Source organism: Orcinus orca, chromosome 20 (genome assembly GCF_937001465.1).
Source record: "Orcinus orca chromosome 20, mOrcOrc1.1, whole genome shotgun sequence".
In the NCBI taxonomy this organism is placed as follows: domain Eukaryota; kingdom Metazoa; phylum Chordata; class Mammalia; order Artiodactyla; family Delphinidae; genus Orcinus; species Orcinus orca.
The window spans coordinates 27179073-27196833 of record NC_064578.1 but is presented as its reverse complement, the minus strand read 5'-3'; the positions used below and the strand labels follow the sequence as shown (position 1 = coordinate 27196833).

At 57.1% G+C, this 17761-nt stretch overlaps 1 protein-coding gene across 12 annotated transcripts in view; it reads right to left on the bottom strand.

The window, feature by feature from the left end:
- The window catches only part of KIFC3 (kinesin family member C3), a 35635-nt gene that overhangs the window by 1299 nt on the left and 16575 nt on the right, over positions 1 to 17761 (bottom strand). For 10 of the 12 annotated variants that reach the window (XM_049702850.1, XM_004264934.4, XM_004264935.4 and 7 more), the window contains 15 exons: positions 11084 to 11149; positions 10462 to 10605; positions 10100 to 10339; positions 9399 to 9572; positions 8736 to 8883; positions 8523 to 8653; positions 7231 to 7342; positions 5770 to 5951; positions 4620 to 4724; positions 2405 to 2535; positions 1793 to 1916; positions 1435 to 1564; positions 1103 to 1332; positions 580 to 714; positions 23 to 131 (listed from right to left, as the gene is read on the bottom strand). In XM_049702850.1, coding sequence (XP_049558807.1) covers positions 23 to 131; positions 580 to 714; positions 1103 to 1332; positions 1435 to 1564; positions 1793 to 1916; positions 2405 to 2535; positions 4620 to 4724; positions 5770 to 5951; positions 7231 to 7342; positions 8523 to 8653; positions 8736 to 8883; positions 9399 to 9572; positions 10100 to 10339; positions 10462 to 10605; positions 11084 to 11149 — 2161 coding nt within the window. The remainder of the gene's footprint in view (positions 1 to 22; positions 132 to 579; positions 715 to 1102; positions 1333 to 1434; positions 1565 to 1792; positions 1917 to 2404; positions 2536 to 4619; positions 4725 to 5769; positions 5952 to 7230; positions 7343 to 8522; positions 8654 to 8735; positions 8884 to 9398; positions 9573 to 10099; positions 10340 to 10461; positions 10606 to 11083; positions 11150 to 17761) is intronic. The other 2 variants (XM_049702849.1, XM_049702851.1) reach the window with 1 other exon arrangement.

Sequence of the window (17761 nt, the reverse complement as noted above, 5' to 3'; positions counted from 1 at the left end):
GGCCCACTCCCTAAAGACTCACCCGAGGGCTGCAGCTTCCTCCTGATGGACCCTGGGCGGCTAGTGGTCCCAGAGCCAGGGGCCGAGTGGGCTCGTGCTGAGGGCTGTGGTGTCTGGCAAGCTGGCTCCCACTGTGGGCAGAGAAGGGCAGGTGGGCGGGGCCTGCTGCCCTGGGTCTGCCCCCTACCCCACACGTTTCCCCTCCCCAGCCACCTGAAACGTTTCCTCATCTGCAAGATGGACATGATGATGGTACAATAACCGTGGGGGGGGAGGGTGTGAGACATATGTAAAGAAGTGAACTAGTTACTACTGAGCGCCTGTGTGCCAGCCTGCACCCGCCCCCGCCCCACCTCCGACCAGCTGATGACCCCCACAGGTACCTCTGAGGCCGAGAAAGAACACCTGGACTAAAGAGGCTACTGGGTTTGGGTTCAAGTCCTGGCTCCACCCCCTCTGGTATCTTCCCCTCCTCCACCATTCCACACTGTCCTCCCCTCCAAACCCTCCCTCCTGCCCATGACCGGGATGTCTATGACCCAGTACTGGCCTGAGGCAGGCCTGTGGTGGTCCCCGTACCTCTAGATGCTCCTGGCTGGACCAGGACACGAGCTCTGCCCTGCGGGACCCGGGGCCTAGCTCCACGGAGCGCACCCTCTCAGCAAACTTGAGGGAATAGAGCGTCTCACTGGTGTTCTTCTCCACGGGGGACACCTAGGGGACACGAGAGCTCACTCCCCACCCAGCTGGCCGGCTGCCCTCGCAGAACTGGAAGGAGCACCAAAGGGAGCCCACAACCAGGGGACTCTAGAAGGCTCCCTGGACAAGACCGAGAGGGAGGGGGGCAGGAGGGCAACCAAGGTGGCAGAAACGGAGGAACTTGCCAGGCACACGGTGCACGTGGCCAGGTCTGTGGGGAGGCTGCGGGAGATGGGAGCCACGTGTCACTGACTTCGGAGCCGCTGATGACCGGAGGCTCTTCCCTGCACAGCCTGGGAGGGTACCTGGGCCGCCGGGGAAGGTGGGGGGGTCCCTGTTCTTGGAGCTGGTTAAGCCCCTACACGCTAATGGTCATGCCATCTGACCCGCCTGGGCCCCTCACCTGCACCACCATGAGGGTCTTGCTGTCCCCGCTGAGCGAGTCCTGCAGCAGGTAGGTGAGCTTGGAGTTGCGGAAGGGCACGTGGCCCTGGCGGGAACGCAGGGCAGCAATGACGTCCCCCAGGGCCGACAGCGACTTGTTGATGTGCTGTGCCTCCCGCAGGCGGCTGCCCTCAGCCCCCGACTTGCCCACGCGCTCTGAGCCAGCCAAGTCCACCAGGTTCAGCTTCCCTGCGGAGAGGGTGCTGGGCAGGTCAAGGCTGCCCCGGGAAAGGCCGGGAGGGGGACCGGGCGGGGGGGGGCTCAGGCCAGGTGGCTGGGGCCCTCACTCACCCGTGGTGCGGAGACCGGTGCTGCCGTCCACGCCGTGCACCGTCACAATAAGCAGGGCATGCGAGCGCGAGCTGTGCTCGTTCAGGTTGGTGAACTCCGTGGTGCGGTTGGTGTGGCCGAACTCGAACACCTGGGGCCCGGGGAGGGCAGAGTGAGGCACAGGGTTTGGAGTGGGGTCCCCGAGTACCCCTGTGAGGGGGCGGCACCCTTTGCCTCGTCCAGGGGAGGAAACAGGCTCAGAGAGGCCTGGGGACCTGGCAGAACCTGCATCCGACCCCCATTCTGTCCTCCGGGGCAGCTCTGCTGTGGGCAGGGTCTCCCCAGCCTTTCCCCACCCCCGGCCCCCGCAGCCCCACACCTTGTTGATGTCCTCCACGCTCTGCACCTGGAACTCCGTCAGCCCTGGCACGTACAGCTGCCCGCTGCCGTCAGGACACAGGCGGATCTCCAGTTTCTCCTGGGGCTCCTGCCCCAGCAGGTCCCTGAGAGCAGGAAGGATGGTCACTCCCTCCTCGCAGTCTGCCCTCTGCTTGCACTGCACCCACCCCCAGCCTGGAACGTTCCCCCAGCCATCACACTTCTGGGAAGCCTTCCTGGACCATGGGGCTCTGCGCTCAGTCTGCTGAAGGGCAGAGATGGAACGTTCCCCCAAAGTCCTGGGGTGCTGCTACTCCTGCCCCCACAATGCACTGAGCCCCTGTGGGCAGGTCCTCCCAAGACCCCACTCTCACTTCACCAGCTGGTGCAGCCTGCAGGTAGGGTGAGGACACTTCAAGGGGAAAAGGAGTGCCTTTGTCTGGGTATCCCAGGTGGGCTCAGACAGCCCTCCTCCTCCTGCCTGCTAGCGTGGGAGAGGGGCCTGGGACCAGTGAATCCCCTGGGCTGAGTCAGGACATACATTCGGCTCCCACCTAAGGGCTCCCATCTGAGGGGCTCCCACTCAAGGGCCTTCCGCCTGAGGGCTCCTCACCTGAGGACCTCGTTGTAGATCTCGGCCGCGCTGACGGTGATGGTGTACTCCCAGTCAGACGCCTTCTCCTGCACCTCGGAGAAGAGCAGCTGCAGGGCCCGCTGGTTGATGCCTGGGTTCTCGAGGGTCCCCTGCAGGCAAAATCAAGGCCCCGGTGAGCCAGGCCTCCCCCCACCACGTGGGCTGGCCCGTGCAGATGCTCACATGGTATCTGGGGTCCCCACCTGCTCTGGCTACCCCTCACAGGCCAGCCTCCCTGACTGAAGCTCCCCACCTGCGTGCCGGTCTGCCCCCAAAAACTCCCTCCACCAGCTACAAGCAACTTCACCTCCTTGGGCCTCAGTTTCCCCGCCTTTAAAACGGCCCCACCCTGCCAGGATTGGGCCTGCACACAGGGGCTGCTGATGGATACCTGGCCGTGGTGGGCCACCTGGGAGGGGGCACCGGGAATGTACGACACGTATGAATGTATGACAATGAGGGGCTCATTGTCAGGTAGGCCGTGAGCCAGGCTCTGTGGGTGATGCAGGGGAGGCACAGGCAGAGCTGGCAAGTGAACTGGGGCCGGATGGGCTGGCCGGCCTTTCTAGAAAGAAATCTGGAGTCCTCACCTGGGCCTCCCTTATCATGGCACCTCCCACCCTCACTTCACTTCTGCCACCGGGGCCTCCTTGCCGGGCCTCAGTATCCTCCCCAGCACGCTCCGGACTCGTGGTCCCAGCCCTGCTGTTCCCTCTGCCCGGAGTGCTCGTCCCCATTCTCCTCTCCGTGACTGGCTTAGGTGTCTGCACCAGTCACCTCCTCAGGGAGGCTTCCTCTCCCTCCAAATGCCCGATCCCTCCCTCACTGTTGGTTCCTCATACCTGGCCGAAGTTTCCTCCCTAGCACCTGACAGGACACATGCTGATTTGCCGTGTGCACTGCTGTCTCCCCACTGGTGCGCTGGCTCCGTGGGGTCAGGCACCCTGGCCACGGCTGTGCCCCAGGCACGGTGCCTGATGCACAGTGGGGCTCAGCGGGGATGTGTTGGAGGATGGAGGCCCCTGGTGGTCAACTCTGAGCACCCAAGACAGAGCTGGGAGCCTAGAAGGTGCTGCACGCACCCCTTCCCCTTCACCTCCCCATCTCGCTTGGCTGCCCCCTACTAACCAATCTTGCCAATCCCAGAACCGAGGGAAAAGAAGGTCCAGATTGGGGGAGAAAGGACCACCATGACAGCCTTCCCAAAGGTGCCTAACAGCCTGGGCCAGCAGGGCCCTCTGGCGCCCATTGTTGGGACACCAGGAGACCCGCCCCCCTCCCCTACCTGGAGAATCCCACAATACCCCCCCTTAAGAGGCAGGGAAATGGCTCCATTCTTATCTACAGTCAAGTTTCTTCCTCCTCTCAACCCCCCCACTCCCAGCCACATCCCATAGAGGGGGGCAAGGCACAGGCAGGGAGATGAGGCCCTGGGAGCTACAGCTAAGAGCTGGGCACCCAGGACTTCCCTGGTGGCACAGTGGCTAAGACTCCACGGTCCCAGTGCAGGGGGCCCGGGTTCGATCCCTGGTCAGGGAAATAGATCCCACACGCACATCACAACTTTTTCACACGCCACAATTAAGGAGCTGGCGAGCCGCAACTAAGGGGCACACGTGCCACGACTAAGGAGCCCACCTGCTGCAACTAAGACCTGACAGGACCAAATAAATAAATATTAAAAAAAAGAGCTAGGCGCCCCACAACAAGTCTGGCCAGTGTCTTCACTGGCCAGTCTCTCCCACTGCCCGGGTATCTCCTTGAGGGCCAAGATCCCCCCCTCATTCATCCTGACACTCCCAGGGCCCAGCATGGCAGCCCTACGACAGGAGCCCAATAAATGTGTGTGGGTGAAATGAAAGCCAATCCTGAGAGACGTCACAGCCATCTCCCCTGGACTCTGGGCCCAGGCCGAGACCCGTCCGAGGCCAGAGGTTGTCGTCAGCACACCCTCCCCTCCCCCATACCTACCGGGACCATGCAGGTGTGCTTGGGCAAGGCGCCCCCTCCGCAGGCCTGGTGCCTCGGGGCTAACATGGATAACTATGGGCTCTGCTCCAAGGTGGTTATGAAGACCAAGTGAGGCAAAACACACCCCACGCAGAACCTCGACACCAATGAGGGGAGCGCCCATCAATGGCAGCAAGGGGTTGGGGTTCACTCTGGATCCCCGCCCCATCCAGCAGGTACCCACCTCCATCGTGTATGTCTTGCCAGCACCCGTCTGGCCATAGGCGAAGATGCAGACGTTGAAGCCGTCGATGCAGGAGGTGATCAGGGCCTGCACCTCCTGGAACACCTGCAGAGGGGACGTGGGATGGAGGGTGGGTCCAGGGGCCCCCACCAGCCACCTCCCCGACTGCTCCCCTCCCCTAATACGGCACCTGTCATCGTGGGCAACCAGCTCACTGTGGAGGAATCTGTGACTAATAAGTCACTTACACTAGGCGTTAGTGGGCAGCCTCATTGCCGAAAGACTGAAGGGAAGTCAGGGCAGTAATTACTGCCCACCAGCACCTGGGGAAGGGGCCGCCCAGCCCAGGAACTCAGGAGCCCTCTCCCAGCTTCTCCCCCTCTCAAGGTGGGTCAGCAAACGAAGGCCGAGAAAGCATGTGCCTGGCACCTCCACGGGCCGGCTGGCCTGCCTGCCTGCCAGCCAGCAACAAAGGACGGGGGCAAAGATAAAGCCCAGCATAGGGACCGGAGGGCACAGGCAAAACAGGCCTCCCAGGTTGGCCCTGGCAGAGATGAGGGAAGAGTGGATGCTGAGAACACGTGGCTCCCACAGGCTGAGGGCTCCTCCCTGAGGCCTGGGCGGCAGCATGGGAGTCCCTAGGAAGACCCATGGGACTGATAGAGGAGGTGCTCCTGGCTGGAGGGGCCTGCCTCCATGCAAGCCAGGGTCCTGTGGATGGGCGGGGCCACATGACTGGGAGAGGCTGTGAGAGTGCACGTGGCTGAGTATGGGAGAGGAACCATGTGAGTGGGAGAGGCCATGTGAGTGGGTGTGGCTATGAGGGTAGGAGGGGTCACATGGGTGGGATGAGCCTGAGAGTGGGCGTGGCTGTGAGGATGGGTGGGGCCACGTGGGTGCCCTAGGCTATGTATGGATCTGCCCTTCCTAGCAGAGGCTTCCAAAGCTCCCAGTTTACCTTCCCACCCTCTTCTCTCCTCCAGAGGTGAAAAGAGAGGGACCGTGGGGCACTGGGCTTCTCCATCCTGTCTGCCCTCCCTTATACTTATTTTTGTCCAGCTCCCAACATCTCTCCCTCTACAGGTGAGGTGAGTCTGTCTCCCCCTCCCTCCACTGTTCTCTGTCCCTCTCCCCGAAGGGCCACACTCACGTCCTGCTGTGAGGCTTTCGGGGAGAAGACTTTGTCCAGCTCAAAGGAGACGGGCTTTCCTTTGTGCAGCAAGTGAATGATGGAGTCGTCGTCGGGATCAAAGGTCACAGCATTGGTCGCCTCAGGTCCTTCCCCATCCTCTTTGGTGACTGGCCGGACACGGGCAATCACCCGGATGTTCCCTGCATTGGGTGGTGGAAGAGAGAAGGGTACAGACCAGGTCAAGACCAGACTGCCTCCACACTGGTGTCCGTTGGCATCTGGAGCAGACTAGTGGCTCAAGAGCCCCCTGCCTTCTAAGTAAGGCCCCCAAGGGCAAGGTGGCCCACAAAGATTTGATCAGTCACTCACACTATAGTATGAATTAACGTATCAATACATTTTCTTGCTGAGCAAACCAGTTGACAGTAGGAGCCACACCTTGGGGACATGGAGGAAAGGGCAGTGGTGGGGCTCAGACACTGCACCCAGTTTGGGTGGGATACCAAAATGGACAACTCTTTATACACCTGGACTTCAGTTTCCTCACGTACACGAGGGGCTTGGATCCCAGCAAGCCAAGGGGCTTATTCTATCACTCTAGAAGGGCACAGCGAATGCCAGGACAGGGCTTGGGAATCAGATGGGCAGAAAGGACCAGGCAGGAGATGGGCACAGGCAACAGGGCAGCCCCAGGGGTGTCTGACGCACAGATCTGATCATGCCACCCCCTTGCTTCAAGCCTTTGGGTGGGATCCCAGAGTTCCTGGAATGAAGAGAAAACGCCCCATCACATCTAGCACGGCCCCACCTTCCCTTCACCTGTCCACTCCACCTCACAATCCAGGTCTCAGCCCTGGTTTTATCTCCTACGGGAAGCCCCCTGGACACCCTCAACTGTCAGATACCCAGGGGCTCTCAGAGCCCCTCCCCAGCCTGGGTAAAGGGGTAGTGATGGGGTTTTCTGAGTGATTAATGATCACTGTCTGCTCGCCCCCTGCTGAAGTAACCACCATGAAGGCAGGGACAGGTTCTGTGGCGCCCAAAGCCACATCCTCATTGTCTGGAACGGCACTTGGCACAGAGCAGGTGCTCCCTAGACCTTTGTGCCGTGAATGGGTGGTGTCTCGAGCTTGACCAGGCCCTAGACCAGAATAAGTGGCATTCTAGCCACCCACCACCCAATGCTTCAATACCCTACCCCTCCGGCACCTGGTAGCCTGCCATAGGCATTGGGCAAAGGTTTCAGAGTTGAACAGATCCAAGGTGGACCATTCACTAGCCATGCAGTTTTGAGCAAATTCCCTGTGACGTCTCTGTGCTTCGGTTTCCTTATCTACAAAGAGGGAATTACAATAGCTCCCCGATGACAGGGCACAGCTCCAGGGAGTGGTGCTGGGGGCCATGGGGAAGGACAGGATCACTTCCGAGGCAGGTCAGGGCTCCCTCCGCTAGGCACCCCCGAGCCCGCCCAGCGGTCACCTTTCAGCCGCACGAGCTCATTGTGGCACTTCTTGCGCAGCTGCAGCTCCCGGCGGTACTTGCGCAGCAGCTCCTGGTTGTTGCTGTTGACCTCGTCGATGGCCTGGCCGATCTAGTGGGGGGGGGCGGGGCGCAGCACCATCAGGGGCCCAGCTCCACCCGCTTTGCTTGCCCGGCTGCTTGCCCTCTCCCCTTCCCCCCAACAGTCTGCTCACTGCCTCCTGCCCTGGACTAAGTACCTGACATGCGCTGTCACGTGTCACATCTTCCCAATAACCCCTCTGGGTAGGTACTGCGAACAGGCCCATTTTACAGAGGAAGAAACTGAGCCCTAGAGAGGCTAAGCCAATCTCAAGGTTGCCCTGCAGATGAGTAAAGAGCCGGGACTCAGCCCTCACTCCACAGCACCAGCACTTGACTACATGATTCAGCTGGACCCAAATCCCAGCTCTGCCCTGAGGACCTGGGGGACCAGAAGCAACTGGCTCAACGTATTCAAGCCTCAATCTTCTCATCTGTAAAATGGGGATAACAACATCTAACTTGTGGATTTGTAGGAGCTGGTAGGTAAAGATCTCCAAGTTACATTTCATAAGGAAAAGAAACAAGATGCAAGCCACACATACACCTGCTCCCCTTTATTGGGTGAAAGGGAAGTGCGTGTCCATGTACATATATGTCAACAGTTTTCAGCATGCTCAGAACACCCTTTGGGGGAAATGCTGGGAGACAGGCCTCCTTTGGGGAGCAGGCTGGGTGGCAGAAAGAAGCCTTTCCTTTTCATCTGACTGCCCTTCTGGGAGGTGGGTACTTTCAACGTGTCCATGTATTATTGACATAATTTTTTAAAGGAGAACTATTTTTGATTCCCAAAATACATGTCTCTCTACCCTGCAGAGCTGTCATACAGATTCAAGGAGCCGACGGCTATAAAAGGCTCAGCATGTAGGAGGCACTTAAGAGACATTGGCTATTCTCATACTGCACAAGTACAGCTTAAAAAATTAAATTAAACCTAACAGATCTAAGGATACGTGTAGCATGTTTGAGATACAAAGATATGCATAGCACATATGAGATACAAAGATATATGTGACATGTTTGGTTTACACCCAAATACCTGCTCTTGACCAGACTGTTTTTCAAATGGTCTGGGGACAGCAGTGCGTGTGTGGGACAGGAGCTGCCATCTGGGGGCTTTGGGTTTGGGAAGGGCGCGCTAGGTGGCTGCTGCATCTGCCCAGGGGCTCCAAGGCCTCTCCCAGCCCCGCCCCGCCATGGCCTACACTCACCTCGGCCTTGACACTCTTGAGGGCCTCCTGCAGCAGCAGCGGGAAGCCGCGCACCTGACGCTTGAGCCCATTGTAGTCGTTGGTCAGGGTCCGAAGTGCTGGCTGCAGCGTCAGCAGGTTGGTCCGGACACCTATGGAGACACAAGGGGTGAGAGGCAGACGGGGTGAAGGGCTGCGGCGTGGGGCAGGCTAGAGCCCGGCTGCACGGCTCACCTGCCAGGTTCTCGTGCACAGCCTTCATCTCCACCTGGGCTCTGGCAAAGGCCTCCTCGATGGCCCGGTTCTTGTCCTCCTCCAGGGACTGCATCTCCTCCAGCATCTGCCCGTGTGCCCGCTCCAGCTCCGACTCGTACATGGTGATCTGCAGCCAGGGCCAGAAGCTTAGTGCCGTGCGCCATGCAGAGAAAGAAGCCCCGCCCCTCACGCCTTGCACACGTGCACACACACACAGGTGGGGTAGGGTGGCCGTCGCTCTCCCTGAAAGGGCTGGGAGCTCCGTGCAGCTACTTCCCGGCATCAGCCCAGCACCAACCTGGGTCCCGGCACACAACACAGGTCACAAGCCACAGGTCCCAGGAGAGCAGGGGAAAGCATCTGTTATGACACCGACTAGAGCACCCTTCCAAGAGCCTGTGTGCCGGGCCCTGAGCGAATCTTGTGAATAGGTCAAGCCCCACTGGGAGGTGCGTTCTGTGATCAGATCATTTTACAGATGAGGAAACAGAAACCTGCCCTTGGTCACACGGCCAGTGGGGAGAGGAGGGACTGAAACCCAGGTCTGTCGAACCCCAAGTGCTCAGCCGCTGCACTGTGCCAAAGGCCGGTCTCTGGCGTCGGGGCCCGGTGTGCACATGCTGCCCCGATAGACGTGCACACCTGCGCCCGGAGCTGTGCGGTCAGCTGATGCGAGCTCTGCAGCTGCTGCTCCATCTCCTTCAGCACCTGCCTCTGCATGGCCACCTGCTCCTGCAGGTGCTGGTTCCGGGCCTGGGACTCACTGAGGGCCTGCTTGGTCTTGGACGACTCCACCTCCACCGTCTTCATGACATACTGTGAGGGGAGGGAGGGGTGGGTGCATGGAGGTGCGTGGGTGCCTTGACCTTAGCCTGGGACCCTGGGGGGCCCCTCAGGAACATGTCACCAACGGCCTGCAGAATAAACTAGAGGAGCCCCGAGGTCTGGGCTTTCCAGAAAGCTGCAAGGGCCTCCTGGAATCTTCTCATCTTAATGAGCCCACCTGGAGCCCGGCTGTGGCCCACGACTGGGCCCAGAACAGACAAAGAGCAAAGACGAGGGCAGAATCTAGTGATGCATCACACCTGTGCCCGGCACACAGCGGGCACCTCAAGCGTCAGTTGCTGGATGCCTACATGGCCTGGCCCTGGACAGCAAGAAGGGGAAGGGGCCAGGTGACAGCAGATCTGGAAGGATTCCTTCAACCCCCCGCACCTACTTATTCACCAAGACAAGCCCCTCCTACGTCCAGCCCATCCTGGGCTCCAGGGACCAGAGTCGAGGCGTGGCCCAGGTGCGCGCGGGGCACCGCAAGCGGTGCGGCCGCCCGGCCCCAGGCTCACCTTGACGGGCGGCGACTGGGCCCGCAGGCTGGCGATGGTCTCGTGGCTGTCGCGCAGGCGCCGGCTGAGCCGCTCCTCCTCCTGCGCCTTCTCGGCCAGGCAGTCCTTGAGCCGCAGCTCCACCTCGGCCAGCCGGTCGGTCTTCTGCTGCACCTCCAGGTTCAGCTCTGACAGCAAGCCTTTGTTCTCCGCCACCTCCAGCTGTAGCTGGGACAGCTTGTCGCGGAGCTGGGCGCTCTCCTGCAGACAGACGGCCGCGGGGGCCGGGACAGGTGTGAGACTACTGGGCAGGATTCAGCATGAGGAAGTGGGGTGACCATTGGGAATCGAGCGCCCCGGGACCGCCCTGGCCCTGGGCCCACCTGGCTGTGCTCGCAGCCTGTGCAGGGCACCGCAGGCTTGGCCCTCATATCCTGCAGCTCGGCCTCGCAGCGCCGCATCTCCTGCCTCAGTCGCTCATTCTCCACTATCAGCAGGTCCCGGTGCTTCTCCAAGTCGGTGCCTCCCTGCAGAGAGCCAGAGCCAGGGGTTGGGGGCGCATGTGGCGAGGGCAGATCAGGGGGAAGGACAGAGCAGGGAGGCAGACAGTGCAGGGGCAGGGGAGAGGGGAGAGGTGGGGAGACAGAGAGAAGGAGAAAAGAGAAAGAAAGGCCAGTGATGGATGGAGAGAAGAGAGGAGGGGCTCCAGAGACGATAAAGACAAAGGCAGAGGAGAGGAAGAGATGCAGGAGGGTGGTGAGACAGGAACTGCTCCCGGCTGCACCCCACCCCTTTCATTGCATTTTCCTGAGTGTGAAAGTTACAAGGAAAGTCATATTTATACACAGAGTTCACACTCCTACTTTACATCAGCAAATAAGAATTAACCTCCCTCCTGTTACGGGTCACACCACCTCGTGGGCACAGTAAGTGGTGATAAGTACATGGGGAGCATCACCCCCCCCCCCCAGCCCCACCCCGCTAGGATGGCGTGGTCGGGCTCACCAGCTCCGATCGAAGGCGGCTCACTTCCTGGGCCTGGCTTATGAGCTTCTGCTTCAGGTGTTCCACCTGCCAGCACAAAGCCGGGGCACGCTGAGCCTGGATTCTCTCCTCCAGCCCACACCCAGGCCTCTCGCCCAAACCCAGAGCCCCAGTCCTCCCTGTGTTCAAGCATCAGGCCACCCCTGGGACTCTAGGTGCAGAGCACCTGGCCTGGTCCTGACAGCTCTCAGCACCCTCTCCCGTCACAGGACCAGCCAGTCTGGGCTCACAGGAGAGTCCGGGGAGCGAGTGCAGCCGAGGCGACCCCTGTGCCAGCCTGGGCCCACGCCAGGGGCAGCTCGCCGGGGGACTCGGGAGGCTGACTGTCCGGACGCCTGCCTTTGCACAGGCCCTGACCCACGCCTGAACCTGTTTCTGTATTTGTCATTTAACATTCTTTATTCTTTCAAGGGCCTCCAGAGTGTATAAACTCCAGGCACTACAAAACCTGCATCGGTCCTTGACCAGCCCCTAGAAGTTTCTACTTTGAGTGGTTCCTGGTGAGTCTGTCTGTGGAGATGGGCCTGCCAGTGACCAGGGCACATCTGGGACCTGCCTCCACCCCAGCTCCCAGTCTGCCTTGCAGGAGAGCTATGGCCAGTGGAGGCTGTTAGAAAGAGAAGGGGTGTGCACCCCATCAGGAGGCAAGGGTGACCTGGTTCAACCAGAGCCCAGGGAGGGGAAACCAGCCCCGAGAAAGAGCAGGACCCCAGGATGGCTGCCTGCCCTCCCCGCAGGCCTAGACCCTGGTTCCACATCAGCGCACCTCCAGGAAACTCTCCCCCCGGGAAATAACCCAAAACGCAGACAAAGACTTTGGCACTAGTGTTCATCAGAGCCTGTTTGGGCTTTTTCTTGCAGAACATTCTGTGTTGATCGCACGGAACCTTGGAAAAGGTACAGTGAGAGTCAGACTCTCTCTCTGGGGGATAAGGAGGTGTGGTTTGCACAAGCTTTGGGCTCTTGTTACTAAACATAAGGAGACAAAGCCCACCACCTACAGGGGCCACCAGCCAAGTAAGGCAGGTGAGGGGCAGTGCAGGACTAGATGCCCAAGATCCACCTGAAGGAGACAGAGGACTGCAACTGGGGGGGTGGGGTGGGGGGGACACAGGCCCAGTGTCATCAAACTTCTGACCTTTCAAGAGAGGCCAGACATTGGGATTTTGGGGGTGTGTGTGTAAAATCTCCCCACTACATATGGCTGAGGTGTCATCAACAGTCTGTGTGCAGCACGAGCTCAGAGCCAACCGTCTCCTGGCGCTGGAGAAGGCGGCTGGACCACAAATCAGCCTCTGCTTTTCTGAGCAAGTTGGGGGAGGGCCATGGGCGCGACCCCACCTCCAAGGAGAAGGCCTGTGACACCAGCGCTGCTCACTCGTAGCTGGGGAGGCAGATTCCAAGAACACAAGACCCAGAGAGGGGTTGGGAGACACAACCCGGCTGCCCAAGGCCTCCTGGTGGACAAGCAGGTGACTTAAGGGCTGCACCCGAGAAGGTCACCTCTGTCACCTGCTCCATCAGCACATTCCTTCCTAGCAATGTGCTGGGCATGGACCAGGCCAGGCAGCAAAGCCCGTGCCATTTCTCTGCCCGCTCCAATACCCCCTTCTGTTAAAAGCCTGGTACACGGAGCCTCAGTTCCTTCGCCCTGGAGGGGAGTGAGGGACAGTTTGAATAAGGCAGCCTTTCATTCCTTAGTCATGAAATTGGGAATAACCTCAATGCCCAGCATTAGGGGAATGGTTAGGCGGATTGCAGTATCTGCACTCATAGACTACTGTGTAGTCGTTACACTCATGTTTATCAGGAGTTTTAAATGATGTGGGGAAAAGCTCCTCAACATATTAAGTCAAAGAAAAATCCCAAAACAAAATCGCATATGCAATACAAAAAATAGAGGGCTCTGGACTATGGAATGATGTTTGACAAATTCTTTTCGATTTGCAGTAAGTTTTAAGTCTCAAAGAATATATATTCCTCTTGCACTCCCCCCACCCTGAAATAGGTGGAGTCTACCTCCTTTGGAAAGGTTGGGGTCCCCCTCCTGCCTCCCCTCCCTCAGAAATCACCCCAGGAAGATCCACTTGCACGGAGCTGGTGCCCCAGGCAGGCTGCTTCCTTGGCACCAGGCTGGGTGGGCTCGGACCTTGCTTGTCCCCAACGCCGCTGGCGCTCAGACCCGATGCAGTGAAAGTGGGGTTTCCCAGTGTTTCCTTGGGAGTCAGGATGCCGGCCTGACACCTGCCTGCAGCCCAGTTCCTGTTCTCTCCTTACATCACAGTCGGAACGCTGGGAGCTCCTGGCCTCTGTCTGGAATCTCTGAGGGGCGCCCCAGAAGGAGGTGGCTGCCCCACGAGGCAGGCTGGGGGCGGGGTGGAGGGATGAGGAAAAGGCTGTAAAAGACCCCTTTTGTCAGAAATGTCAGGCACTCGTCATCTCCTGGCTAGTCTCGGGCAGCGGAGGAGCACGGCCCACGGACACCGCAGGGCGTCCGGTCAGACACAAACCACCCCGTGGTGCGCGGTGCCTGCGCCCTGCCGGCCAGCGCCACTGGGGGCTGAGAACTAAGGAGGCGTGCCGCCCAGGAGCGGGACCCTTGCCCTCCACCCCCGGGGGGTCGGCTTCGGGAGGGCCTGCAGGGAAGACAGCAGACTTCTCCCAGCCTGGGAGGGAGAACAGGCGAGTCTCTCAGGGTCAGGGAAAACAGTGAGCACAGGAGACGGAGACAAAACCAAGTACGGGAGGAGGGCTCGGAGCAGAGACAGGGAGCTGAGGGTGAACCTGACCAGAGAGTGGGGCCTTCTGCGGAGGGGGCCCCTGCAGGCACGCCCTTCACCCACCCAGTACAGCTCTGAGTCAGCGACGGTGCCTGCATCAATACGCAAGGGGTCGGCGGGGGGTGGGGGGGGACCTCGTCCATCAGCTCTTCGGGAGGTGCCCAGCACACCCGGAGACACTCAGCACGGAAGTGACGGCGAGGGGGCAGCGCACTCACTCCTGAGTGCAAAGAGCCAGGCCAGAGGGGCAGGCAGGCTCCTGACCGGCTGCTGTGGTGGCCCCCCGGACAGCACAAGGTCAACCCCAGGGCTGAGAAGGGACCAGGCTGGGTTTGTGCCACAGCCCTCCCTGGGCTCAGGCTCCTAGTCATGCTGAGAAACTGAGCCACGAGCCTGGTGCAGGGGGGCCTTGAGGGAGAGGGAGCTGGTGCCTGTCTGCTGACCGACGCAAACCCATAGTTACATCTCCCAGCAGAAGTGGGCTCAGCGGAGGGTGCGGCTGCCCTGTGCCAGTCTGTGTTTTCCCAGCTGTCTGCTCCTCTCGACACAGACAACCTGCTGATTAGCCCCCAACCTCCCACCAAGCCTGGCCCTCCATCATCGGCTATCTTCTGAGGAACGGAGGGCTCTCCCAGTGGCAAGACCAAGGCATTGCTGAGCTGGGAAGATGAGAGGGCCTGGGATCCAGACGGCCCCAAGGAAACGCAGCCCAGAGGCCTGAGGGGCAGCCCCGGGAAGCACCCCATCCTGTCCCCAACACACTCCCCCTCCCGGGAGACCTGACTCCTGGTTACCTATGTACATGACCACTGACCACGCCCGACTGGCTACATCCATCCCACCCTGCCTCCACTGCTGAGTTTTCACATTTGAGTCCTTCTGCCACCAAGGGGCTTTGGGAACATGGACTCTCAGGCCAGACTGCTCGGGTTTCTAATACAGACATCACCCTACCTCGCCAGACAATGTTGGACATGTCTCAACTCCACCGTGCCTCTCCATTTCCTTAGCAGTAGAATGAGGCTACCTCACTGAGGAGGTCTGGAGGATTAAGTGAGATTACATGAGTAACATATATAAAGTGCTTAGGACAGGGCCCAGCACGTAATAAGTCTATTACTAGAATGAAAGTCCGCGAAGACAGGGATATTTGTTGTATCAGTGCTGTACCCCCAGTGCCTAGAACGGTACCTATCATATAGTAGGCGCTCAGTAAACACATGTAGAAAGAGTGCTGAATGCATGAGGGGCCAGGAGAAGCAGGGTCTGTGAGAGAGCGGTCAGGCAGGGCACGGGGGAGCAGAGGTGGTGGAGGCTGGGGTGTGCTGAAGGATGCTCACTTCTGCCAAAGGCAGGAGCTGCTAATGGGCTCCAGGCAGTGCATGCCACGTGGGAATGTCAGCCCAGAGGTGCCACGACTTCCAGTATTTTATGACAAACAAAAGGAAGTTGAGATTTTTATATGAACTTAACTAAGATTTAAATGGTGGCAACTAATTTGATCATACAATCAGGACAGTTGGAACTAATAAATTCAGCAAAGTTGCAGGATATAACACATAAAAATCAGTTGCGTTTCTATGCACTAATGCTGAACAGTCCGAAAAGGAAACAAGACAGTAATTCCGCTTAAAATAGCATCAGAAAGAATAAAACATGTAGGAATAAACTTAACCAAGGAGACAAAAAACTTGTACACTGAAAATTACAAAACGTTGCTGTAAGAAATTAAAGATGATACCAGTAAATGGAAACACAGCCTGCATTCATAGTCTGGAAACAGTATTGTTAAGAGGTCAATACTGCCCAAAGCAATCTACAGATTCAATCCAATCTCTATCTAAATCCCAATGCCATTTTTTGCAGAAATATTAGCATCCATCCTAAAATTCATATGAAATCTCAAAAGCCAAATAGCCAAAACAATCTTGAAAAAGAAGAACAAAGTTGTAGGACTCGCACTTCCTGATATCAAAACTTACTACAAAGCTACAGTAATCAAAACAGTGTGGTACTGGCATAAAGACAGACATATGGACCAATGGAATAGCAGAGGGAGCCCAGTTATAAATCCTCATGTGTATGGTCAATTGATTTTTGACAATGGTGCCAAGATTTTCAATGAGGAAAGGACAGTCTTTTCAACAAATGGTGCTGGGAAAATTGGATATCCACATGCAAAAGAATGGATCAAAATGCATCAAAGACTGAAACATATAAGCTAAAACTATAAACCTCTTAGAAGAAAACATAAGGGAAAAGCATCATGACATTAGATTTGGCAATGATTTCTTGATGTCAAAAGTACAGGCAATAAAAAAAAAATAGGTAAGCTGGACTTGATCAAAAAAATTTTTGTGCAGCAAAAGACTGTCAGCGGAGTGTAAAGGCAACCCACAGAGTGGGAGAAACTATCTGTAAATCACATATCTGATAAGGGGCTAATATTCAGAATATATAAAGAACTCCTACAACTCAACAACAACATAAGAACCCAATTCAAAATGGGCAAAGGACTTGAACAGACGTTTCTCCAAAGATTATATACACACAGCCAATTAGCACGTGAAAAGATGCGCAATATCACTGATCATTAGGGAAATGCTAATCAAAGCCATAATGAGATACCACTCCATACCCGTTAGGAGGGCTATTATTTTTTTTTTTAAAAAAAGGCAACTCAGAAAATAACAAGTATTGGTAAGGATATTGAGAAACTGGAACCTTTGTGCCCTACTGGTGAGAATATAAAATGGTGCACCCAGTGTAGAAAACAATGTGGTAGATTCCTCAAAAAATTTTAAATAGCACTTCCATATGATCCAGGAATTCCACTTCTGGGCATATACCCAAAGTTATTGAAAGCAGGGTCTCAAAGAGATATCTGCACACCCATGTTCATAGCAGTATTATTCATAACAGCTAAGATGTGGGAGCAACCCAAGTGTCCAATTATGGATGAATGGATAAGCTAAATGTGGTCTAGCCATACCATGGCATGTTAGTCTGCCTTAAAAAAGGGATTCCTGCCATTTGCAACAACATGAATGAACTTGGAGAGCATTATGCTGAGTGAAATAAGCCAGACACAGAAAGACAAATCCTGTGACCCCACTTACGTGTAATACCTAGAACAGCTAAATTCACAGACAGCAGAATGGTGGCGGCTAGCAGCTGGGGTGATGAAGAGTTACTGTTCAGTGGGGACAGTTTCAGTTTTGCAGGATGAAAAGAGTTCTGGAGATGGACGATGGTGACGGTTGCACAATAATGTGATACATTAATACCCTGAACTATACAGTTAAAAATGTTTAAGATGGTAAATTTTATGTTACGTGCATTCTACCACAATTTTTAAAGTGGTTAAAAAAAAAAAGAAAAAAGCAGGTCAAACAAACAAGGCGCATTTGAGCGCTAGATCTAGTCTTCCAGCCTGTGGTTTCTGCTCACAATGTAAGGTTCTATCTTGAGGTGTGGGGGCAATAAGAGGAGGGGTGCAATCTGGGTGTGTGTAAAACGATGGTAGGAGCCTTGGAAGCATGAAGGCCACTGCTCCAGGGACATCCACAGAGGACAGGGGAGCTCAAGGCCACCAGCACGTGGCCTGGGGCTGCTGGGTGCCGCAGGACTGAGGACCTTTGACCCTAGTGCTCCCCACAAGGCACACAGTGAGCTCCCAGAAAATATAAACATCTCCATCTGACACATCCAAGGGGAGGCCTGAAAAAGACTCCTGAAGCCCTCACAAGTCCGGGTTCCAACAGGGGCAATGGCAGCCCCAGTTGCTGAGTCAGCTTTGCCAGTGGGGCAGGGGGGCTTCATAAGATCATCACTTTGAACTCCCCAATCCTGTTAGGTA